The 25673-nt window shown below is 47.5% G+C and overlaps 2 protein-coding genes across 4 annotated transcripts in view; one reads left to right on the top strand and one right to left on the bottom strand.

Annotated features, from left to right (window-relative positions):
- LOC149367681 (transmembrane protein 117-like) overlaps positions 1-25673 on the bottom strand; it is a 205759-nt gene that overhangs the window by 149721 nt on the left and 30365 nt on the right. The window lies entirely within an intron of this gene.
- The window catches only part of LOC149367682 (uncharacterized), a 106238-nt gene that overhangs the window by 74584 nt on the left and 5981 nt on the right, over positions 1-25673 (top strand). For both annotated transcript variants that reach the window (XM_089556878.1, XM_089556870.1), the window contains exon 4: positions 1220-1345. In XM_089556878.1, the coding sequence (XP_089413004.1) occupies positions 1220-1345 (126 nt within the window). The remainder of the gene's footprint in view (positions 1-1219; positions 1346-25673) is intronic.

Genomic DNA, 25673 nt, shown 5'->3' with positions numbered 1-25673 from the left:
TAAACAACATAAGTGAAACAACATATGTCAGAAAATACATTTAGACAAAACACATACACATATGGACACATACACATATATACACAACATATACAGAGATATATACAAAACACATATGGACATTAAGCCATTTGAGAGTTTTAGTATTGCGGGCTTTGCGTAATTGCGTGCATAGCGGAATAGCGGGTCCAGAGTGCGCATGCGCAGAACGCTAACGGGGAAATAGCGTTAGCGTACGCACGCAATTTTCAGAATTTAGCGTTGCGGCAGTTGCGGCTTTTGCGCTTTTAGCGTGGAAACATGGCGGCGTCCTTTCAAGCGACAGCCGCCCGCTTCAGCCAATTCAGCAGCTCTTGCGATTCCGGTCGGCATGTTTACCGGCAACTACTGGTGTTTTTGCTTTTCGCTATGACTTACCTTGCTTCGACGATAAAGTTTAAGCTGCAATGCAGCCCTGTTTTTAAGATACGCTCTCGATTCTGGAGCGCGCAAGCCTAATGGAACCTCCAGCTGCACTGCTACCGTCTGCAATGGCCCGAAACGCAGCAGAAACCTAGCAAAAACGTCTGGAACGAGACAAAAATAGATTTGGAGGTTTTTCGCGGTGTTTTATGGACTTGAATTATGTAAAGAGAGTTTATATTAAATTTTTCTCAAGTTTTTGAACATTAGACGTCATGTGATGGCAAATTTTATTGCTCCAACGGCTTGTAGTTAACATTGCCTTTACTAGATGGCGCCACTATTTTACGTTTTCATTTCATTTTATTTCAATTTCGGGGTCATTTTGCAGACGAAAATGAACGCTGCACTAATAATTCGTTTAACAAACTTGGAAATATTATACTTTGGCAAGTTAGCGGCAATGCCAACCATTTTAGAAGGACCGTTGGCATCCATGTCAAGCAGATGGCGTTTAGCGTTTCCAAAGCGCTATACTAAAACTCTCTGAGGGGATAAGTTGCTTGCGGCACGCTAACGTAATTTCCCTTAGGTCCGCTATCACGCTAACGCTATACTAAAACTCTCTATTATCCTTATTCCGAACACCTGCCATCCGTGAGCTCGGTATCTGAACGTTGGAACCGAAGGGAAAACCGAACTGCAAGCGCTCCTCATTTGCCCTAACTATACGCAAAGCGGCCATTATTCAACTCAATGCGAAGCCTTGTTGTCGTCGAAGAGTGGTGCAGCAAAGGCGGCCTCTGCGGCGGCGCAGCGTCTCCTCTCGCGCAGCGTGGGCGTCCGTGGCGTGGTGCGCAAGAAGCGCCACCTGTTCCTGGTGGGCCAGACGCGGGTGCACGTGGACTCCGTCGAGGGACTCGGGGACTTCGTCGAGCTGGAGGTGGGTACACTGCGCCCCCTGTGCGTCGGATGCCACCACGCAGTGCGTGGCCGACACTCCATGCGGCGAACGCTAAGGAAGGAAGGAAGCCACCGTACGAACACTGGGGCGAGAAAAGCAGAACTAAGGACGAAATGGGGTCTAGTAGGGGCTGGTTAAATAGGTGGGAAATGGTTACCGGCATGAAAACAGTAATGGCAATGAAAAAGGAATCGCAGGACGCAGCTCCAGGCACGCTTAGTCCAGAGACGTCTTGCTGAATGTAAATCATTAATTACAGTAGTTGAGCAGCGCCGCATTCTGTGAGTTACTTCTCTGAAAAAAAAAAAAAAGGCTCTCCGCCTTTTCGTGGCTGTTTGGTGGAAGCTTAAAAGGAGGAGCACTTCCAGAGCGTCGCAAGGCACTGGCAAACAACAGGTGCCATCAGGCGTTCGGGAAGCTCAACCGATTGGTACGTACTTTTGCTTCTCGATCCTCGAGAGCAATTCAGGCGTAAGTGTAGGCCTTTGCATAGCGCGCCAGCTCGTGATTCGTCGAGAGCGAGTCACAAGGTAATTCCAGGGTGCTGCTTTCTAACAACCCTCGTCTTTTTTGCTCCCGATATGCGCCCACGGTACAAGCGCTGTTACACAATCAGTGACTGCGGTTATCCTTGTTAGCCCCTCCCTCATAAAAACGGTCTATAGACAGTCTATACACTTCATATTGACTCTATTGACTTCCTATAGATATTGATTTTTCTCTATTCATAGTCCATAGGCTGTCTACAGACAAAAGTCTACTAAGAGAGTATGGCCATAAATCTCTGGGTTGTCTATAGACTGTCTATGGCATTTGTATTGCCTATAAACTGTTCTCTCGGATCTGTCTATAGACAGTCTGCAGACTTTAAAGGCAGAAGTCTGTAGACACTCTATAGACTGTCTAAAACCTTTTTTTTTTTTTTTAAGGGCTGCGTTGAATGCGCGTGGGAAGAAAGTCCTACCGTTCGAAACGGGCGTTTTCTCGGCCCGAGCACACGGCTCCTCGGGCAGCGTTGGCGCCTGCCGCTGACGATGCAGCTCCGGCCGCGAAAACAAGGGTCGCGCCGAGCGTTAGGTGCGTCCACGCATTCTCGGAAGCTGGATTGAGCGATGCCTGGTTTATGCAGTGGAGGCATTGCAACCCTAGCAGCCCCGCAACTGAGGGTGGTGAGTTGGTTGTGTGCTTGAAAAGAAAAAGAAAAGAAAAAAAAAGACGATGCCACAATCTGCGTTCAATGTATCACACAGTAGCGCTAATGGATGCCTTGAGCGGCCTGGGGTCCTCCTTGCATATCTATTTATTTATTTATTTCGTTACTATCAGGGCCGTTGAGGTGTTATACAGATAGGAGTGGTAAGTATACTTATACAAAATCAAGTACAATAAGGAGAGTTGTTAACATAGGTGATGAAGAAGAGCAGACTTGAAAACTTCCGGTTCAGAGATGGAGACGATGCTGGCGTGCAGGTGGTTCCACTCTGAGCTGGTCTTGGGCAGGAAAGAATAAAAACACTGGTTAGTTCTGCAACTTGCAACACTCGCTTTGAGTCGGTGATCAATGCGACATGATACATAACTTGGAACAGTGAAAAGACTTTGTTTTAGCGATTGATTTGTGTAATATATTTTGTGGAAAGTAAAAAGTCTAGAAAGATGACGGCGCAGTGAAAGATCTGGAAGGTCTAGAGTTCACTTCGCAGACACGGATACTGTTGTAGGTACGAGTTGCGCACAAAGACACACACAGGAAAAAACACGAGGGAGGCTGAAAGAGAGCAAACTATCAACCGGTGTCTATTTGATTCAGTGCCGCTTTATAAGCAGTGTGCACACGTGCCTACAAAGAGGGGAAGGAGAGGATAAGGAAGCAAATCAACCCTGCGCGACAATCCATCAAAATCGCTCCAAAAAATTCTTTTCCGCGTTGTACAATGAAACGGAGGTGTCACTCACACAGTTATCACCTCTTGCCTTGATGTGGTATGCCTCTAGAAGTTCACGGGAAACTTTGTCAATTTTGATATTATTTAGCAGTGGCTCACAACCGGTGCATGCAATGCAATGAGCAGGCAAATTTGCTCCTTCTCTATTCCTCATTGAACGCTGATGCTCCCCTGCGCGTTCATTCACGCAGCGTCCTGTATGGCCCACATACACGCGACCACACTTGAGCAAAATGAGATACACAACGCCCGTGGCGCATTTTACAAATTGTGCCGCATGCTTTATCACGCATGCTCTTCGTCGAGCGCCTTCCGCGCTGATCCTTGGGCACAACCCGGCGAGCGTGCGTGGCGCCGAAAACACCACAGGGACGCCATGAATATTTGCCACTTTTTTATGTTGTGGGCCACCTTGTGCATATACGGGACGACCGTAGTCTTTTTTTCGCGGCAATCGCTCCTCGTTGTTGGCGCGGTTTCCTTTTTTTCCGAAGAAAGACTACGGTCGTCCCGTATATGCACAAGGTGGCCCACAACATAAAAAAGTGGCAAATATTCATGGCGTCCCTGTGGTGTTTTCGGCGCCACGCACGCTCGCCGGGTTGTGCCCAAGGATCAGCGCGGAAAGCGCTCGACGAAGAGCATGCGTGATAAAGCATGCGGCACAATTTGTCAAATGCGCCACGGGCGTTGTGTATCTCATTTTGCTCAAGTGTGGTCGCGTGTATGTGGGCCATACAGGACGCTGCGTGAATGAACGCGCAGGGGAGCATCAGCGTTCAATGAGGAATAGAGAAGGAGCAAATTTGCCTGCTCATTGCATTGCATGCACCGGTTGTGAGCCACTGCTAAATAATATCAGAATTCTGGGCAGGAGCGCTGACAAAGTTTCCCGTGAACTTCTAGAGGCATACCACATCAGGGCAAGAGGTGATAGCTGTGTGAGTGGCACCTCCGTTTCATTGTACAACGCGGAAAAGAATTTTTTGGAGCGTTTTTGATGGATTGTCGCGCAGGGTTTGATTTGCCTCCTTATCCTCTCCTTCCCCTCTTTGTAGGCACGTGTGCACACTGCCTATAAAGCGGCACTGAATCAAATAAACACTAGTTGATAGTATTGCGGTCTTTCAGTCTCCCTCGTGTTTTTTCCTGTGTGTGTCTTTGTGCGCAATTCGTACCTACAACAGTATGCACCAACTCGCCCAACAAGAAGTTCTTCTTGACACGGATACTGTTCATTTTATTTTTTTTTTTACTTACCAGAAGACACACAATGCCTCTCTTTAACCAAGTTGAGCGAATATTCCTGAGTGGTCGAGAGTTAGCGGGCCCAGCTCACGGCCCCAGCTAGGGGCAGCGCTTCAAGTCCTGTTTCGGCCATCTTTTTCAGCGCCATTGCTTTCTTTCTTTAGGGGCACCACATAATGGCGTTGCAATGACGTCACGACCCTGCAGACCAACGAGAAATTGTGTAGAGATGTGTGATTCTTGTGTGGTGTCTGAATTACCCGCCCGAGGTCATGCGGTTGTGACATCGCGACCCACTCGACCCACCCGTGCTTTCTCTACGCACCAATGTCGATGCCGGCGCCGGGATTTCCGCTGAACGGAAGCCTTATCGCTATATGGCGCTAAAAAGCGCGCTTCTGAGGGCGACTCTTGAAAATGCTTCATGTGGCTGCAGTGGTCTGCGCCGCGGTCCTCTCGTGAAGAATTGTCCAGGATACTTGTCTGTATGGCCTTCAAGATTGGGCGACGTGACGGAGGTCAGGCAGGCTTAGTAAGGCCTCCCTTCATGCTCGATATCGGAGGCCATGGCTAAAGCGTCCGCCTCTCTCATCAGATGAGATTTGGAGCTACACTATGGTATCTTTTCTTTCACTCCTTCTTTCCCCCCTTCCCTTACGGCGTGGTTGAGGTGTCCACCGAGGTATGTGAGACAGACACTGCGGCACTTCTTTTCCTCAAAAACCAATTCTTCTTTTACTGCGCTATCTTCATTACTAGCAGTAGGTCATTTTCTCGCGCGCATGACATGGCAGCCATAGAGTAAATACACTAACATCATGTTATGTATCCTCTAGTGCTGATTGATGTTCCTTCTTCTGTGAGTTGCAACTGTAACTCCATTATTTATTTTATCAATTAATTTCAATAGCCTAAGGGCTATTGCAGGCATGACATAGGAAGGAATATTCGTAAAAGAAAGCTTAACAAATATACAACACAAAATACAAGGGGCTGGAAAGAGGAATAAGCAACCTAAGAAGCCAGGCACAAATTGGTAAGAGAAAGGGGAAAAATGGCTCAGAACAGGCACTTGAAGAATAACAAAAATTACACATACAGTAAGGGGGGCAAAAATAGTAGCTCAGAAAACAGAAAACATTCCACCTTCAGAAGTTACGACACGTGGCATCCAACATTTATCACAACTTAACGGCCGAAAAAAAGTGAACGTAAAGGGGATAAAAATGCATATCACTCTTGGTTAAGAAATTCTAACAATGACAGAAGATCTCTTTCAAATGATCACGTTTAACGATAACCGCAGTGCTAGAAGGAAGCGAATTGCACTCTTCCATAGCCAGCATCAATGATGAGTATTTGTATCCCTCTGTTCGACCGAAATTGTGTTTAATCTTCTTGATCGATGTAACCAGTATTGACGGAAACGATGCTGAAATAAAGAAATTTTATATGATCTACACGATCCGATGTTTGCGGTGCCGGTAGAATATGTGAGCTTGCAGATGCTGTGTTGCTGTGGCAGAGCGCACGGGAAAAAGAGAAACGGCTGAGTTTTCTGCGCATGACCAGTGGCGGGAGATGGGGCGATATTTTCAGTGCTGTTACCCTTTCATGCCGGGAGTACTGGGAAAGCATGAATAGGGCAGCTTTGTTTTGCACATATTCCAACATGTTAACAAGACAGGCATGATGAGGATCCCAAATGACTGATGCGTGTTCTATCGCAGGCCTGATTAGCGTGTTAAATGCGTGTAGTCTTGCTTCCTGGTTCGATTGATGCAGTCGGCGTTTAAGAAGACCAAATTTTTCATGGCTTTGGCAGTCACCAGTTCGGTGTGAGTGCTCCAGTTTAAATTATAGTTAAAATGAACGCTGAGGTACTTTACCAACGCAGCAGTTTCAATGATACTGTTATTAACTGTGTAGTTATGAGGCCTCGTGTTAGTAACGGAAGTAAACTTGAGATTTTTAGTTTTATCAGAGCCGCCGCGGTGGCTCAGTGGTTATGGTGCTCGGCTGCTCACCCGAAATGCGCGGGTTCGATCCCGGCCGCGGCGGTCGTATTTCGATGGAGGCGAAATTGTAGAAGCCCGTGTACTGTGCGATGTCAGTGCACGTTAAAGAACCCCAGGTGGTCGAAATTACCGGAGCCCTCCACTACGGCGTCCCTCATAGCCTGAGTCACTTTGGTACGTTAAATCCCATAAACCAACCAAACCAACCAGTTTTATCTGCGTTAATTGCCATTATAACACTCTGTCGCACCAATGAGTTAGCTCATCCAGGTCAGTCTGTAGAGCAATGATGTCGGAAGGGTTAGATTTTAGTGTGTAAATTAGACAATCAATCGCTAAATAATCTTATTGTTTATGTTATGTTAGACGTGATGTCATTAATATACAGGGTGTTTCACCTAAGTATTTACACCAATTTTTAAAGATAAGCTTTTTGATTTAGAAGGGAGAATTTTTCGGCACAGTATTCTCAGTGGTGTAGTGTATCAGAATGGGGCCAATACTTGCTAACTAACAGGATGTTTAACTAATATTCAATAGTTAACTTCTAGCTATTAATGTTAGGCTCCTTAATTACTGACAGACATGTCGCCCACCTTTATTAATATCCATATCCGTTGTTAGAATTTAGAAAACACGGTTACCCTCAGCGCTGTGGCCCCCCAAATTTTAGCTGTTTCGACGAGTTAAGTGCAGTGGAGTGGTTGCTTTGACTCCAAGCTTCTCGAAAGCGCATGTATCTTGGCGTAATGTAGGCAAAATTTCTTTCGCCGCAGCGTCCAGGGTAACCGCAATTTCTAAGTTCTAAAAATTGATATGGATATTACTTAAGGTGGGCTACACGCCTGTCAATAATTAAGGAGCCGAACAGTAATCGTTAAAAACTTCACTATTCAGTATTAGTTAACCAGCCTGCTAGTTAGCGCGTATTTGCAGTATTCCAATGTACTTAACTGCCAATGAGGTGCCGTAAGAAGCGCTTTTATAACTCAAAAAGCCTATTTCTAAAAAATTGTGCAAAATCTTAGGTGAAACACCCTTTTATGAAGAAAAGCAGCGGACACAGCACCGAAACCTTGGGAACTCCGGAAGCAACAGCTGTACGTCTTGATTAGAAACTCCCTAACTTAACTGACTGAAAGCGGTTTGTTCGAAATGCGTTAATCCACTGCGCAGTATGTTGATGCAGCTGCAGGTTGCGTTTTCTTTAAATCACCAGGTGGTTATATATCACGCGATCAAGTGCTTCCTAGAAATAATAAATATCGAGTCAATGTGGAGAGAATAGTCGAATGCTTGATGAAGGCCCGTTATGTTTGCGGAAGCCATGCTGGTTGTGAAGCAAGTTGTTCTGCATATGATGAGTGTGCGTGTATTATGTGGTCGAGTATCTTGCAACATTTTTAGGTCAACGAAATGGGCCTATAGTCATTAGGAACGGATCTGTCTCCATATTTAAATACCGGGATTCATAGGCAGGCCTCCAATCCTACGGCGCACATGTCGTATCGACTGACTGCTGAAAAATGAGAGATAACAGGAAAGCTGTGTGCTGGCAAGTTATCTAACAGTTTCGTGTCGATGGAATCGGGTCCTGAGATAGTGAGGCGGGGTAGGCGTTCAATTGCACGAACCACGCCAAGTAATGTATGAATGGGTGAAAAAGGATATCGGCCTCAGGAAGCAGCAGTGGATTGTGAATGTACAATTCGTCCGTAAAAACCTCTGTGAAGTTGCTGTTTAATTTTTCTGCACACTGCTGTATAAGTGGGGTGCTGCCGTTTGCACCCAAAAGGACAGGGACTGTACTAACGCTTTTAAATGTAACTTATAGCGTAGCCGCTTGCGGTTCAACGTTGCTCATGAATATTTGTTCTATACTCACACAAGTAGGCAATAGTCACATAAATATACTATTCGTAATCGATTCGTTTTTTTGCTATTTGATTCGTGTTTGATTCGGTTTTTACTACGCTATTCGGATTCGATACGGTAGCGAAGCAACCTCGTATTGTATTCGGTTTTCAAAAAGCACTATTCACACGCCCCAAAAAGTTGACGTTTACCAGGGACACGTGTGCTGTATAGCGGTGTGCATGCTTTTCTAGACCAGCACCTGCACTACAGGTTAGTGGAAGACCGACGGCTCCCGTCTGTCCGCTGAATACGTGCATGTATCGACCGCGTATACGGTATGTGGAAAAACAAGCACTCGCAAATACAATGACGATCTGCGGCTACCATGGGTGCCTTGCTCACAGTGCGCTCATCGTAAACAAGGCACCCGTAGCGGCGCTGAAATGTAATATATTGTCATGCGCCACGCCGCCACCGCGTTGGAAGAGAACGAAGGACGCGGCCACCGTATGGACGAGGCTGAAGACGCGCGAAGGACGTTCGCTTGGCGGCCCGCTCAGTTTCCCCTTGTCCGCCCAGCATTCATCTGTAAATGAACCAATTCCAACCGCTACAGTATTTCCTCTTATTTTTCGTCGAAGCTCTTGGCGAGTGCTTGTTTTTGCCCGTTCAAGTTTGGCCTTCGAGAGCCTTCCCTGTAGTTCTGCCTGGTTGAAACTCACTCATCCTATCATCTGGCCGTTGCCCTGTGTAACCACTGGCGGAGGCGGCCTGTCTGCGGTAGTTGGACATTCGTGACGGTTTTAGAAGTGAGCAGCACCAGCGCTTGTTTTGTGTTGCATTTTTATGTCCTCCGTGTTTTTTCGTGACGTTCACCCCTAAAAGCAATGTCACAGCCCGGACTGCGATTCTCGCCTATGCATTTCATGCTTGCACCCCGCTCTTGGCGACGAGGTAAGCTCCAATAAGCGTTCCCGTGCTGCATTGTTGTGCGTGAAAAGAAACAATCAATTTAAATTTCATTTCGTCTCGTACACATACCCGTCAGTTCGCCCTTGGCGAAGGGTTCCTCAAGGAGGAACATCGGGGATAACAAACTCACTGGCCCGTGACGTCCACTGCAGGAAAAAAACTCTTTTATCTCAATTTGCACCGCCACGGTGGCCTATTGCATTGAGCACTCGTCTTACAAGCGGGCGGTGCAGGGTTCGATCCCTGGTACTGCCCACCGGTGATGCAAAGCGTACAAGCGTAGGCCTGGCGCTCGGTATCTTTCGGATGAAACTCTTGGGGTATGGGTGTCCGACCCCACCTCTAGCAGGCGAAGAACGCCTCGTGCCATTGCGCTGTTTCGCCAAAGATGCCCTTGCGGCATTAAAAATTCATAATCATCGTCATCATCATCTCAGTTTGTTCCTCTCTTGCACCAACCGCAGCTCCAATTTCATCTCTCTTACTCAATGAAGCAAGATGTGCTCTCTCAGCCGGATTTTTCTCTAAGGACGCGTTAAACGCTGACTCAACTTTGTAGCCGAGTATTTAGCGTAGGCCACCGGATAAAATTGTACTCGTTTATTTAGTGGAAAAGCAAACACTTCCTTAGCGCGATGTCAAGCACCGCGCTTTTTGAAACATCAGCTTTCTTCTGAATTCCTTTCCAAAAAGAAGCGAGCTGCTTTGTGTGCAGGGAATGGGAAGTCGCGTTTTCGATTGGTTTGGTTTGGTTTATGGGGTTTAACGTCCCAAAGCGACTGAGGCTATGAGAGACGCCGTAGTGAAGGGCTCCGGAAATTTCGACCACCTGGGGTTCTTTAACGTGCACTGACATCGCACAGTACACGGGCCTCTAGAATTTCTCCTCCAAAGAAATTCCAGCAGCCGCCGCCGGGATCGAACCCGCGTCTTTTGGGACAGCAGCCGAGCACCATAGCCACTGAGCCACCGCGGCGGCTGTCGCGTTTTTGAAATACACAGATTAATTTTTAAGCATGGCTGAATACTAATGTGCTCCGCCCTAAAGTTCGAGGCCGTCCTTTTACAGAGGTGTCCGGAGCGTGTGCGCCTGAAACCACGAAGAAAACAACTCGGCGGATACTTAGGCTCCGCCTTAAGCGCAGGGCGCGATGGCGTCAACGGCTTCCTCAGCTTCCTGGTGACCCCGTTGCAGACACGGACACTCAGCACCGCAGACCTAAAGCCCCTCAAACTTCGTAAAGTAGCGATATCTATCCTCTGCTTCATCCTCTTTTGATGCAGAAATGTCTCTTTGTGCATCAAAAATGGCCTCCAACGAATGCGTGGGGAGGCGTAGGTAGGCCCAGGAGGGCCGCGCCCAACATGATGGAGAATCATACAGAGGGACCGCATTCTTCAAAGGCTGGCATTACTTTACCGTTGAACGGACGGACGGACCGGCCGGCGGACGGATGTGTGGGAGCGTCCCTTTTGAAACGCGGTGACGGCATTTGCCACCATGCCCGGCTTTTTAGAGCGAAACTTCTACTTCACGACCAAGGCTGCAAGAGCCGGACCATCCTGAAGCTTTGACCTCGGATAAATAAACAAATATATAAACTAAATATTGCCGCGACTGGGATGCGAACCCGCGGCGGCACGAAAAGATCAGCTTCGCTGGCCACTGCATGAGAGCACTGCGCTAGAGCGAAACAGAACTGCGCGAAGACGACGGGACAAAATAAGGCACGCACACAAAGCGCAGTGTGCGTCTTTGCGCAGTTCTGTTTCGCGCTAACCATGAACCGACTAGCCCAACGTCATGTCTTACTTCAGCACTACGCTGTCGCCACAGCCGATCACGCCTCTTGTTAAACTGCAACGCTCTCGCACTGTGCATCTTTGCGTCTTCATCAACAACATCTGCGGCGAGAGCAGGTCATATCCTCGATCAGAGCTTAACCTGAGTCTAATATCTTCGCCGTTAGTGCCTGCTCCAAGCAAAGCAAAACCATGAGGCAGTCAGGCTAAACATATGCTTTCGCATGTCTACTCGGTTTAACTACGTGAAAACTTTACCATTTCTTCTGTTTTTCTTTAACTCTGTTATAAGTCGGTCTATTAATTTGCCATTTTCTTTTAATACATTTGTAATTCTACACTTCTAACCGTATGTCAGCTCTCTAGCTTTGAGTTACCAATCTTCCAATAATCATCATCACCATCAGCCTGTCTACGCCCACTGCAGAGCAAAGGCCTTTCCCATGTCTCTTCAATTAGCCCTCTAGGATAATATTTTACTCTTAGCTTCCCGTGCGTCGAACAATGCCCAGTCCATATCCCCCTGTACTGCCTCGTTTGGGGTTTTGCCGTGAGCACCTAGTGCTAATCTTCCAACAGCTCTCTTATTTACGTCTAATTTCGACTGAATTTCTGCCCTTAGGCACAAAACCTCATTCCTGAAAGTAGGTCCTGCCACCATTATTCCTCAGTACTTCATACTTGTTTCACCCCCTGCCGCTGCAAGTTTCATTATCGCGGCACATCTTCGCCCTTTCGCCCCAAAGTCTGATCGTGCTTTTCCATGTATATCTGTCCTTCGTTTGCCCTTGCCCCGAGGTATTTGTACTCTGGGTATTTCATGGCCTTGTGTTGTAAGCACCTGATCAGATGAGCCACTGAAAATCATCAGCGCCTTCTTCGCCTCCACAAGGATAAACCAGACTGGAAATCTTCCAGGCTGTCCGATAACAGTACAATATTGTCACGTAGTGGTGACTGCAGTCCGGCGAACAGGAACACAGCGAGAATGTCTTCGAAACGAAACTCTTTATTCGGGCTGACTTGCGCCCGCAAAGAACTGAATCACTCGGCGGCGGCGTCGCAACAAGCGTGCTCGGCGGTCGTCGAACAGAAAGCCCGCCGCTGTCGGCCGTGCTCTTTTTAAAGCTGATAGCGAGCATTCGAGATAAAGCTTAGGAAGTTACTAGAACCTTCTGGAACAAACTAGAACCCGCTCCGTCCGCATGCGATCAATCGAGATAAATCTAGGCGCATCTTGCGTCACAAACGAAGCGATAAAGCGGCGCGTCGGCAGCCTTGAAGCATGAACAAACAAATACTGCAAACGAACGCTACAAAGATCCGCGGCAATATTGTCCGCACTCATTAAACAGGGGAGACACTGCTCTACGACATTTCCGCCCAATCCTACTAGGGGGCTAAAGCTGAGCTAGCAAAGCTGTCCAGACGGTAAATCGCCTTCTTACGCCATCTTACAGCACATTATTGTGGCCAGCACAGTTTTTTCTCCCTAAGTCAAGCATGGGTAAAGTTTGAACTTGAATCCGGAAACTGCGGTTGAGAGAATAATTATATGTCACTCTTATGCGTATTTACAATGTTTTAAACACCTTTTTCAATGTTTCGTATACTGATTGTGGTCCTTTCTTTTAAAAGCGGACGATTGTGAACGATGTTCACGAGTAAACTGAATGAACGCTCTCGGAGTTTCGGTTTGAAACTTCTGCTTTAGAACTTGATTTAATCTGCGGAGTCAAGGCACTTAATGCAAGGAGCCGCATACGACAAAGAGTCACTCGCTCTCTCATGCACCGCGATGCCACCTTTGTGCGTTGTATACATGGCAAAAGCTCCAAAATGATCGGGCATCTGTAAGTAAACGTGGGAAATGATACGTCTGCGCATTTAGCCACAACTATGTGCTGCAAAACGTGTGAACGAAAATCTCCCGCTCTAGGAACTCTCTTTAAAGGCGGATGAGACCAAGCGAATCAACCTTGCTGCCGTTTACTTTTTCACGGCGTTCGGCTTTCTTAACGCCATTGCCTCAGTCTGCTTGATAGAGTAAACTTAGTGCTACTTTAAAGGATGTAGGTGTTCTTGTTTAAATGGGTTTCGTATTACGTTTTGCAGCACTAATGCATGCGGTAATTAAAGGTGAAACTGTTGAAATGATTGGCCGCGCAACGACAGCGGCACAAGAAAAGCTCAACACATGCGCACTCTACAAAATGTTTATTGGATGGAAGGAAAAGAGGCACACTTATGATCCTCAGCTCAAGCATGTGACACAGCGCATTATCGCTTCGAACAGAGCCAGTGACAGGAAAATCGGCATGAAAATAAGACAGCATACATGTGATCGCAGAACCCTTTTTATCCCGTGCGTATAAAGTGGTGGCGGTACTAGCTTCTGGAAAGTTGTTTTTGAAACTAAAAACAGGAATAAAATAAATTCTTTGCAAAAGCAGTGCCGAGCAGTGACAGCAAAAGCAGTGGCATACATGCGAAGAAAAAGCAGCCAGAAACCTCAAAGAAAAAAACAACAAAAAACCACACCACAACAAACTGCTAAGTACCCACAATTTAGTGCGTAGAATGCTAGACATGAAACGAAGGTATCTCGAGCGGCACATGCTGTTCCGTGTATTTCTGCCTCCACCTTGTTTCAATCGTTCATGATGAAGCTCTGAGCGTTGCTGCGTGCGAAAAATCTCATTACGAGCTCGTCCCGCGCCCGAAAAGACGGCACTGTCTTCTTCGGCGAAGGAGAGAGATAAAAAAATGCTTTAGGCCTGCGGTAGCTTAACAAACCTTCGACATTTACTATACCATAACGCTGACCATTCAAAATAAACCTGCCAAGCAGTTGCTCCATTTACTTTGGGAATTCGTTTCCTTTGGGAGTTGTGTTCCTTCTTTTGCAGCCAAAGCAAATTTCCTGTGTGTATTTGCACTTGGAAACAGAGGATATGTAAAATCCCGCGCGCTCTACAGACGGAATAGGCTCCAAGCGCGTCACAGTCGCGGTCATCATCATCATCAGCCTGACTACACCCACTGCAGGGCAAAGGCCTCTCCCATGTCTCTCCAATTAACCCTGTCCTTTGTCAGTTGCCGCCACTGTATCCCTGCAAACTTCTTAATCTCATCCGCCCACCTAACTTTCTGCCGTCCCCTGCTACGTTTGCTTTCTCTTGGAATCCACTCCGTTACCCTTAAGGACCAGCGGTTATCTTGCCTTCGCATTACATGCCCTGCCCAAGCCCATTTCTTCCTCTTGATTTCAACTAAGATGTCATTAACCCGCGTTTGTTCCCTCACCCACTCCGCCCTCTTCCGATCTCTTAACGTTACACCTATCATTTTCCTTTCCATAGCTCGCTGCGTTGTTCTTAACTTAAGCTGAACCCTCTTTGTTAGCCTCCACGTTTCTGCCCCATAGGTGAGTACCGGTAGGATACAGCTGTTGTATACTTTTCTCTTCAGGGATATTGGTAAGCTACCATTCATGATCTGAGAGAACCTACCATATGCGCTCCACCCCATTCGTATTCTTCTAGTTATTTCCCTCTCATGATCCGGATCTGCGATCACTACCTGCCCTAAGTAGACATATTCTCTTACTACTTCCAGCACCTCGCTACCAATGGCGAACTGCTGTTCCCTTGCTAGGCTGTTGAACATTACTTTGGTTTTCTGCATGTTAATTCTTAGCCCCACCGTTCTGCTCTGCCTGTCTAACTGATTGATCATGCTTTGCAGTTCTTGTCCTGAGTGGCTTAGCAAGGCAATGTCATCAGCGAATCGCAAATTACTCAGGTATTCTCCATTAACTCTTATCCCCAACTGTTCCCATTCCAGTCCCCGGAATACCTCCTGTAAGCAGGCAGTGAAGAGCATTGGCGAGATCGTGTCTCCCTGCCTGACCCCTTTCCGTATTGGAATTTTATTGCTGACTTTATGGAGAACTATAGTAGCGGTGCAATCATTATAAATATCTTCTAATATTTTCACATAACACTCTTCTACACCCTGATTCCGCAATGCCTGCATGACAGCTGAGGTTTCCACTGAGTCAAATGCTTTCTCGTAATCAATGAAGGCTATATATAAGGGTTGGTTATATTCTGCGCATTTCTCTATCACCTGATTGATAGTGTGAATGTGGTCTATTGTCGAGTATCCTTTACGAAAGCCTGCCTGATCATTTGGTTGACTAAAGTCCAAGGTTGTCCTGACCCTATTAGCGATTACCTTAGTCAATACCTTGTAGGCAACGGACAATAAGCTGATTGGTCTGTAATTCTTCAAGTCCTTGACATCTCCTTTCTTATGAATTAAGATAATGTTAGCGTTCTTCCAAGCTTTTGGTACTCTCGAGGTCACAAGGCATTGCGTATAGAGGGTGGCTAGTTTTTGTAGCACAATCTCTCCTCCGTCCTTCAACAAATCTGCTGTTACCTGATCCTCACCAGCTGCTTTCCCTCTTTGCATTGCTCCTAAGGCTTTCTTTACTTCCTCCTTCGTTACTGGCAGGATGTCCCATTGCTGTGCTTGACTGCCTCCCTCAGTAACTTGATGATTACACTCGCTACTGTATAGATTTGTGTAGAACTCTTCGGCTAATTCAACTATCTTATCCATATTGCTGATGACATTGCCCTGTTTGTCTTTTAGCGCATACATCTGGTTTTTACCTATGCCCAGTTTTCTCCTCACTGATTTTAGGCTACCGCCGTTCCTTAGAGCATGCTCAATTTTCTCCATGTTAAACTTTCTTATGTCGGCTACCTTGCGCTTATTTATTAACTTCGATAGCTCTGCTAGTTCTATCCTGTCTGTGGAGTTAGACGTCCTCATGCTCTGGCGTTTCTTAATCAGATCTTTGGTCTCCTGAGATAGCTTGCTGGTATCCTGTCGAACCATCCTACCACCTACTTCTGCGGCGCACTCTGTAACGATAGCTGTAAGATTATCATTCATTGTTTCAACACTACGGTCGTCTTCTTCAGTTAAAGCGGAAAATCTGTTTTGCAGCGACCTTCTGAATTCCTCTACCTTCCCTCTTAATGCTAACTTGTTAATAGCCTTTCGCTTCACCAGTTTCCTCCGTTCCCTCTTCAAATCTAAGCTAACACGAGACCTTACCATTCTGTGGTCACTACAACGGACCTTACCGAGGACCTCCACATCCTCTACGATGCCAGGGTGTGCACACAGTATGAAATCTATTTCATTTTTAGTCTCACCATTGGGGCTCTTCCAAGTCCACTTCCTGTTTGCTCGTTTGCGGAAGAAGGTATTCATAATCCGTAAATTATTTCTATCTGCGAACTCTACTAATAACTCTCCCCTACTGTTCCTAGAACCTATGCCATAGTCACCTACCGCCTTGTCTCCAGCCTGCTTTTTACCTACCTTTGCATTAAAGTCGCCCATCAGTACAGTGTACTGTGATTTTATTTTGGTCATTGCCGATTCCACATCCTCATATAAGCTTTCAACTATCTGGTCATCATGGCTTGATGTAGGCGCGTAGGCCTGCACCACCTTCAGCTTGTACCTCTTATTAAGCCTAATTACGATAGCTGCCACTCTCTCGTTAATACTGTAAAACTCCTCGATGTTGCCAGCTATATCCTGATTAATGAGGAATCCCACACCTAGTTCTCGCCTATCTGCTAATCCACGATAGCACAGTACATGCCCGCCCTTTAGTACTGTATACGCCTCATCTGTCCTCCTAACCTCACTAAGCCCTATGACATCCCATTTAATACCGGCTAATTCCTCCAATAGCACTGCTAAGCTAGCCTCACTTGATAAGGTTCTTGCGTTAAACGTTGCCAGGTTCAGTTTCCAATGGCGGCCTGTCCGGAGCCAGAGATTCTTAGCACCCTCCGCTGCGTCACAGATCTGACCGCCGCCTTGGTCAGTTGCTCCGCAGCCGCTGGGGACTGAGGGCCGAGGGTTAATTGGTTTGTTCATAGAAGGTTGTGGCCAAGTACTACACCAGGGTGGCCAAATCCTGTTCTGGTGAGGAAGTGCGTTGTCGGTTCTGGTCACCGAAATCAGGCCGCACTCCAAGCCTGGTTATGCAATTCCATCGACACTCGGAGTTTTTTTTTTTTTTTAATCCGGTGGAGAATTGCGTGGCACCGGGATTTGAACCCCGGTCCTCTTGCACGCGAGGCGGATGCTCTACCTCTACGCCATCGCCGCATCCTACAGTCGCGGTACTTGCCTTCAAAAAAATTCAGGGGGCACTTTGACTGTCTAAAGTGCGTAGAGGCGAAAGCGTTTTCCGCACCACTTTCAGTGCTTCTGTGGCACTGGTGGCGTCACATGTAATTAAGTACTAATTACTAAGTGATGACAAATTACTAATTAATGGTTAATTACTGATTAATACCTGAATACTAATTGACTGCTAATTAAGCTTAAGCTTCGCCTTTAGGAGTGGAACGCGACAGCGTGTTGTAGCGCTGCCAGGGAGTCCACGGAACGCCACCGCCCGTTCGGCGCGATGCCTTGCCGTTTCAACGCAACGGTTTTTGAGGAAAGGAAATGGCGCAGTAAATCTCTGTCATCTCGGTGGACACCTGAACCGCACCGTAGAGGAAAGGAGGAAGTGGGAGTGAAAGAAGACGAAGATGGCCCATAATGAAGAAAATGAAAATTGTATTTGAGGAAAGAAAATTACGCAGTGACTGGCTCACTGACACCCGTCAAAATTCAGGGGGGGGGGTGCACTTTTTTGACCTAAAGTGTGGTCACTGATGTGTGGTTAAGATGTTAAGCTTCGCCTCTAAGAGTGGAACGCGAGAGCGTCTTGCAACGCTGCCAGGGAGTCGATAGAACGCCATCGCCCATTCGGTTCTACGCCTCGCTCGTCGGTAAATTGGTTTTTGAGGAAAGGAAATGTATTTCTCTCTCATATCTCGGTGGACACCTAAACCTCGCCGGTAGGGAAGGGAGGAGGATGGCAGTGAGCGAAGACACCGTATTCACTAGACGTGCCTTTGTTAATTCCAAACCATCGAGCTGGCATGGCGGAGTGAAAAAAAACAAAAAAAAAACGAGATATGTGTGTTTTTTTACACTGTTGGGAAGGGGTTTATTTTTGGGATGTGTTGCAGCGAACCTTAAAGAAAGAATTTCCGCTAGACCCGTACGGCATTCGGTACTTATCTGTTGAAAATGAGGATGGGGTGCCTTTCGACTCATCAGACTCAGAGGCTCCTCTACGGGAAGGGCGCTCCTGAGAAGGTTGGGTCGGAACACGTGCGGACTCATAGACAGATACGCGGACGTACCGGACGACCTTAGAAAGACCTTTAATGTAGGACCCCTGCCTAAAAACATGGATCCTAACCTACACGAGGACAGACGAAAAGCAAGGGCCGAGCAGATAGAAAGGAGGCTAGGCCGATCAGAGAACACAGTCTATACGGACGCCTCCATGTACGTACATGCAGGGAAGCGCTTAGCCGCTACGGTGGTAGTTAATAGCACAGGAGACATGGCCACATGCGCCTCAGTGGAGGTCGTGGGCATAACGGAGGCCGAGGAAATTGCCGTCGCGCTGGCGGTAACAGAAGGCTATAGGAAAGGCCGATCTCTAAACATCTTAACAGACTCGAAAGACACGTGTAAAAACTATACGAAGGGCAGAATTAGCGGCATGGCCCTCAGGATAATCAGTGGGGCAGCAGCCTCTGCTGAGAAGACACCCATACAACACATAATCTGGGTCCCAGGCCACGCAGGCGTAGCGGGGAACGAAACAGCAGACAGCCTAGCTCGAGGGCTTACATACCGAGCAGGCATGTCAGATGTTCTGGAGCTTCAGCTACTAGCATGCGAGGGGGGATACACAGAGACATTACAACTATACAGAGGGACTAGATTCAAGTACCCACCACCACACAAAGCCCTCACGAGGGAGGAAGCAGTCGGCTGGCGTAGGCTACAAACAAACTCCTTCCCCAACTTGTACATCTATAACAAGATGTCACCAACACAATACAGAGCAAACTGCCCCTGGTGCGGCGACACACCCACACTATACCACATCACATGGGAGTGCGAACGAAATAAAGCATTCCACCAACACGAATTCCCGAGTGCGGAGCAATGGGAGAGCCGGCTCACCAGCAGCGAGCTCGCGGCCCAAAGGGCCTTAGTGCGGCACGCTACTGATGCAGCGCGACTCAGTGGAGCCCTGGACTAGGGGCCCAACCTTGCTGAAGAGAAGCCTCAAGTCGCCGGCGCCACGAAAGACGACGGAGGCTTCGAATCCGCGAATCTCTTAAAAGATCTAAATAAAAGTTTTCAAGTTCAAAAAAAGTTCGACTTAATAATGCTGAGAGGCCTTCACTGTATATGGCGCTCCAGAATGGCAGGCTACCATTGTGACCGAGACGCAAGACCTGCCAGGATTTACTTTCGCGAAAATATGGACATGTTTCTGACCATTCAGAAGGCCGCTGCGGACCCTCCGAGTGGCTCTCAAAACTAGAGCCGCTCTGTACATTGCCTGAATTTTAATTAGATGAAGCCAGATTCATGCTGGCTGACCACGAGTCGTATGTACATAGCGTTTATTGTGTTTTGTCGATTGTTTGGTTTGTCCAATTTTCTGTGTAAAAGTCAGGCAATAAAGAAAAAAAAGCTGGCATGGCGGAGTGGATAGCATGCTCGTCTCGCACTCCGAAGACCGGGGTTCGATTCCCGAGCTCGACCAATTTCTTACTAGCTTTTATTTATTTATATGGCCTGACTAGAGAAGTTAATTAGGCTAATTGGGCAATTAAGCAATTAACTAAGCTCAGTCCCACTTACTTGGAGCATCACTATATGGTCCCTTCAATTGGTTGCATGGTTACTAGCCAAAGTACAATTGGCCCCGTTTGAAATTGGCGCACTGTGACGTCACGACCGTTTCGACCAACTGAAAAGCGTGACATTCTCTGTCGACAACTGCTGCTTACAACGATGAGACATTAAAGGCTTTCGCCTTAATAACAATTTAGAAGAAACAAGGCATCCATATGAAGTAACAGTCGATATCCTACGCTGCGTACCACCAGAAATGCTCCAAACGCAATGATTTATCCGTTGTTTACAGCATGTTTACAGCAGTCGAGAGCTGCTCTGTATGCCGCCATCTTCCCACGGGCTACGTTGCCAGGTTACAACTCCGTTCTTTGTCCAGATTTAGCAAGTGTCTGAACAGCTGACGACACACAAACCGGTGTATCATGGCGGCGTTCATGCGTTGCCCGCTGTCTTGAATGGGCTCAATGCGCAGGTTTCCCTCTAAGTCAGTAGAGAGTTTTAGAATAGGGGGCCCAAAACTATCGGGGCCCCCAAGAAGTTTGAGGCGTCGAAGTGCGCATGCGCAGAATGCAAGGCCTGCCTTGCGTCTTGGGTTAGCGTTAGCGGCGAACGCTATTTTGCCGAAATAGCGGGCACCACAAGGCCACTTTACGTTCAGGCAACATGGCGGCGCCGGTCAAAGCGGGGCCTATTCGTCCTTGTCGCTACGCTGTGCCCCATGATCACAGCGAAATAAAGGGGCACGAAGCTTTTGCTTAGCATGAACTTGTGTGAACCACAAAACTTTAGCGATAAAACACCCCAGATTTTAAGACTGCTTCCGTGTTTACAGAGCTGCTACGCTTAGCGAGTACGCGTCGTTTGACATCAGAAAGCGTGCGAGGTTCAAACAGGCGGGCGGCCCAACGCTGCTTTACAATCAGGCAACATGGCGGCGCCCATCGAACCGTGCCCTCTCGCTTCACCACCGATTCGTTTCGCCACTACTCTATGTACTAGACAGAAAACGAAAGGCGAACAAAGCTTTCGCTTTGTCTGAAAATGGCCGCACCACAAAATTTTATCGATGGAATGCGTCAGATTTTCAGATTGTTTCCGTGTTTGAGAGCTGCTAGCCTTAGCGAGTACGCAATGCTAGGTCTCCATGGAGGTGACTCGGCGGTACGTTCGAATGTGGTTTCCTGCCTCTGTAGAAGCGCACAGTTGTTTTAATTTTTACTTGTATATAGTGTGCCTGCAATAATAACAGTTTGTGATGAAGAAATAAACGCATAATTTAAAATGATATTTTTAAGGGTATCTTTTTGGTTTGCCGTAGTGGCGCTGCAATGGATAAACGCCAGCCTGACCCCTCTGTTTAGGGGAGACCCCTGTTGTAAAACTCACCGGCGCACTCGTGCGTAGCGCTGGGGCCCGCTATTTTCTTGGGGCCCCCAATTCTAAAACTCTTGATTAACTCTATAATCAGTGCGACAAATTAGGCCTAAGGCTGTTAGGCCTAAGGCTCCTCTAAAAAAGAGGAGCCTTACTTAGGCGGCATCTCGCGTGCCGTCTCTTGACGCAGCGTACTACTCCGCGGCGCTTCTTTGTTCTAAGGGCCATCACATGCCAGTACCACTACACTAATCAGTTGCGCCACACGGCATGCATGCCACGCGGCCACACCGCCTAAAAACGTTGCTCCAAGAGACCAAATCGGATTCTTCACTCACTGCCGTCGACAACGAAAGGTTTTCCGTTGAACAAAACCCTTAATAGGCGCTTTTAGTTCGGCGTACGCAACGCTTACTGCATTGTGTGCGCTGTAAATAGCGTAAACACGTAGCGTTCCTCAGGGGCACGCGTAAAGGCCGATTCACACGACGGACCGTTCGCCCGCGGCCCGCGCACTACGTATTCATACGTCAGCACATTTAGATGCGCGCTGCCGGCTGCGGCCTCTAACGGCTGGCAGCGCGCCTCTAAATGTGCTGACGCATGAACGCGTAGTGCGCGGGCCGCGGGCGAACGGTCCGTCGTGTGAATCGGCCTTAAACAGTAACGCCATCTAGTGCCAAGACGTCAAATCACATGAACGTGAGTTGAACAAATTTTTATCCGCAATTACCGATAACTAGGGTGGGTGCATTGCGAGCCTTCTTTTGTTCAAAGAAGAAAAACTATGCAAATAGAAGAAAATGTAGCAACTAGCTGACTAAGAGCTAGAGAACCGCTTCGCCAGGTGTCATTGCTGCGAGGAAAGTACAGCGCATATAGTTAGGTCTAAGAGGTTAAAAATCGCCAAATTATCTAAAAAAGAGGGGCTATCGCTTATACCTCTACATGTGGGTGAGAGCGTGCGAAATAAATAAAAGTGGCTACCATTTGAGCCAGTTATCGCGTCGAAGATTCCAGCGACGACGTGTATACAGGGTGTCCACGCTAACTTTAGCCAAGGGTTAGAAAATAAAATATTTGAGGTAGGCCAGGGAAACCACTTACATACACCTACCAACCGGCTTGCGCATCATAGGCAATTTTTTGTTTTGGAATTAATTAATTAGCATTCTTGATAAATTCTCTAAATGCGTAAATATTGACTTTAGACAGATATTGTGAATAGAAAAGTTGGAGAGCACCTTCAGAAACCCCCATTCCATTTATTTGCGGTAAAGAAAACTTCACGTGTCTCTCTTTTCCGAGCTCCAAAGAAAGCCCGCGAAATACAAAAAAAATCACGTGACTAGCGGATTCGCGCGCCACGATTGTGCTGCTCTCAAACGTGGTTTGAGTGAACGAAATCGGCTGCTGGCAAGGCGCGACGACCTCAACGCGCCGGCAGGCCGATATGTCAACGGTGGTTGCGGCCCTCGCGCGAGCCAGTCTGCAAGCGTGACGGTGCAAGTTGCAGCGAACTTGCTTATCTTCTTTTGCCTCTCAGTGGCGAATAAAACTCGCCGAATTTGTGTTTGTCACCTTTGGCCATGTCATAGCTCACAATGCTCGGCGCGTTCGCTGCAACTTGCACCGTCACGCTTGCAGACTGGCTCGCGCGAGGGCCGCAACCACCGTTGACATATCGGCCTGCCGGCGCATTGATGTCGTCGCGCCTTGCCAGCAGCTGATTTCGTTCACTCAAACCACGTTTGAGAGCAGCACAATCGTGGCGCGCGAATGCGCTATAGTAGGATACAACTTAAAAAAACAGCAGTTGCTAACATTGGGCCGCTGTCCGCGGCATTTTGTATTACTCCGCTGGCCAATTGGAACAGCAGACGAAGTCAGCTTTTTAATGTTTGACTATATCAAACAAGCCAGGTATCAAAACTCTAGAGCTTATCATTTTTTTCTGGTGATAAGCTTCTTATTAAGTTATAGAAGAAAAATTTCAACAATGGGCTACTTTTTCGTCGTGGAGGAATGCTGTGCGCGGAGGCTGAATGTGGGCGGAGCTTCACTGCAGACTTACGAGGGTTGTTCAATAAAGATTTCCCCTGACCCACTTCCTTTGGACGGAGAGCAATGAAACTTTGCAGATTTATTAGTCCTTCTCTACATAGGTGCCACCCAGGGACACACACTTCTCCCATTTTTTTATGCATCTGTAAACACCTTGCCTGTAGAAGTGAACAGGTAGCTCCAAAAGCCATGTTGTGACTTCGGAAATCAGACTCTCATTATCTGGAAAATGCTTACCCTTCAAATATGACTTCATTGTTGGAAAGAGGAGGCAGTCCGATGGTGCGAGGTCGGGTGAATAAGGGGGATGCGGTAGAATTTCAAAGCCGCAGCAGCGTGCTTCCATCTGGGCAACATGAGAGTTGTGAACTGAGGCATTGTCTTTCAGAAGGCGGACACCTTTGGTGAGCATGCCACGTTTCTTGCTCTTGATGGCCTCCCGCAATTTCCGCCGCAGTGAAGCATAGTATGCCCCAGTAATCGTGGCACCCTTTGCTAGGAAATCCATAAAGACTACTCCGTGCTGGTCCCAAAAGACTTTGAGCATGACCTTGCCCGCCGAGGGCTGGGCGCGTGCCTTCTTTGGAGGCGGTGAGTCCAAGTGCTTCGATTGCACCGACTGGACATTAGTCTCCGGATCATAGTAATGAACTCAGCTTTCATACTGTGCAATCAGTCTGTTGAAAAAGTCCTCCTGGTTTCCGTGGCACATGGTCAAAAGAGCCTGGGAGCATTCGACTCGTTCCTGCTTTCGGAAAGGTGTGAGCAGCCGGGGAACCCAGCGAGCGGATACCTTACGCATGTGAAGATGGTTCTGAATGATTTTTTCCCTCGACCCCACACTAATATTGATATTTTGGGCTAGGTCTCGAACGGTTGCGCGGCAATTTTCTAAAATGGCGGCCTCTACTTGCTGGATAGTGTGTTCATCTATAATGGAGTGAGGTCGCCCTGCAATCGGAGCCGTTTCCACCAAAGTCCGACCACATTTGAATTAACGATGCCAGTTCTTTGATACACCATATGATGGGGAATCCTCCCCATAAACCTGTTTTGTCTCATCGAAAGTCTCCCTTGGAGTGCGGCCTTTCAAGTACAGGAACTTGACGACTGCTTTGTATTCCACTGCATCCATTATCACACCTCACACCACTTCAGCACCTGTGAAAAGAAGACCGTTATTAGTTAAGAGTTTCACATTAGCACGCGACCTATAGGGACTTAAGTCATTACACATGCGCAGTTTCAGCATCCTGCAATAAGTAGAAGTGAGTCAGGGGAAATCTTTATTGAACGCCCCTCGTAAGTTGTATCCGACTATAGTCACGTAATTTTTTTTTGTATTTCGCGGGCTTTCTTAGGAGCTCGGAAAAAGATACACGTGAAGTTTTCTTTACTGCAAATAAATGGAATGGGGTTTCTGAAGGTGCGCTCCACCTTTTATGTGCACAATTTCTTTCTAAAGTCAATATTTACGCATTTAGAAAAATTATCTTAATTGCAAAACAAAAAAATTGCCTATGATGCGCAAGCCGACTGGTAGGTGTATGTAAGTGGTTTCCCTGGCCTACCTCAAATATTTTATTTTTTAACCCTTGGCTAAAGTTAGCGTGGACACTCTATATTCCTAAGCTGACGAACACGGCGCCGCCGTCTTGTCAACGCATCCCGTAACGTACCCCTAGCTCGCGCTCGTAGCGTGCGTACGCCCGTAAGACGTGTAGCGTTCTGCGCATGTGCATTCGTTGCCCGCAGAGTCGCTGCGTACGCTAGCTCACTGCGTACGCCGAACTAAGAGTGTCTAATCAGCAGCGTAAAATTAGCGCCTTGCTCGAAGTGCCACACAGTGTTATGACACAAAACTCCGGCAGCTATCGCGCAGCCTTTCATAGCGTCGCCGAGTGCAGGCGGTAGTGCTCAACTGCGGCGTCGTTCGTGCGATCGAGAGAGTGCCAAAGCCGACTTCGTCAGGATCCTGAGTGCGCACCCACAAATCCATACAGAAAGAGATTGAAATAGACCGAGACCGGGTACCGCAAAACATGGGCCCGGTATTCCACCGGGGCGCGAGGGCGGCCAGAGGCAAACAAATACCTCAAGAAAAAGCAGCCGGTAATTTACATCGATGCATCGAGATATAGGGCTTGAGAGAAGCAACAACAGCAGCAGTTATCGACTCTCAGGACAACGGAGGAGGTG

Source organism: Amblyomma mixtum, chromosome 1, assembly GCF_055824585.1.
Source record: "Amblyomma mixtum isolate Tamu chromosome 1, ASM5582458v1, whole genome shotgun sequence".
Taxonomy (NCBI): domain Eukaryota; kingdom Metazoa; phylum Arthropoda; class Arachnida; order Ixodida; family Ixodidae; genus Amblyomma; species Amblyomma mixtum.
Note: the sequence above shows the minus strand (reverse complement) of the source record. Positions and strands in the feature narration are given on the sequence as shown.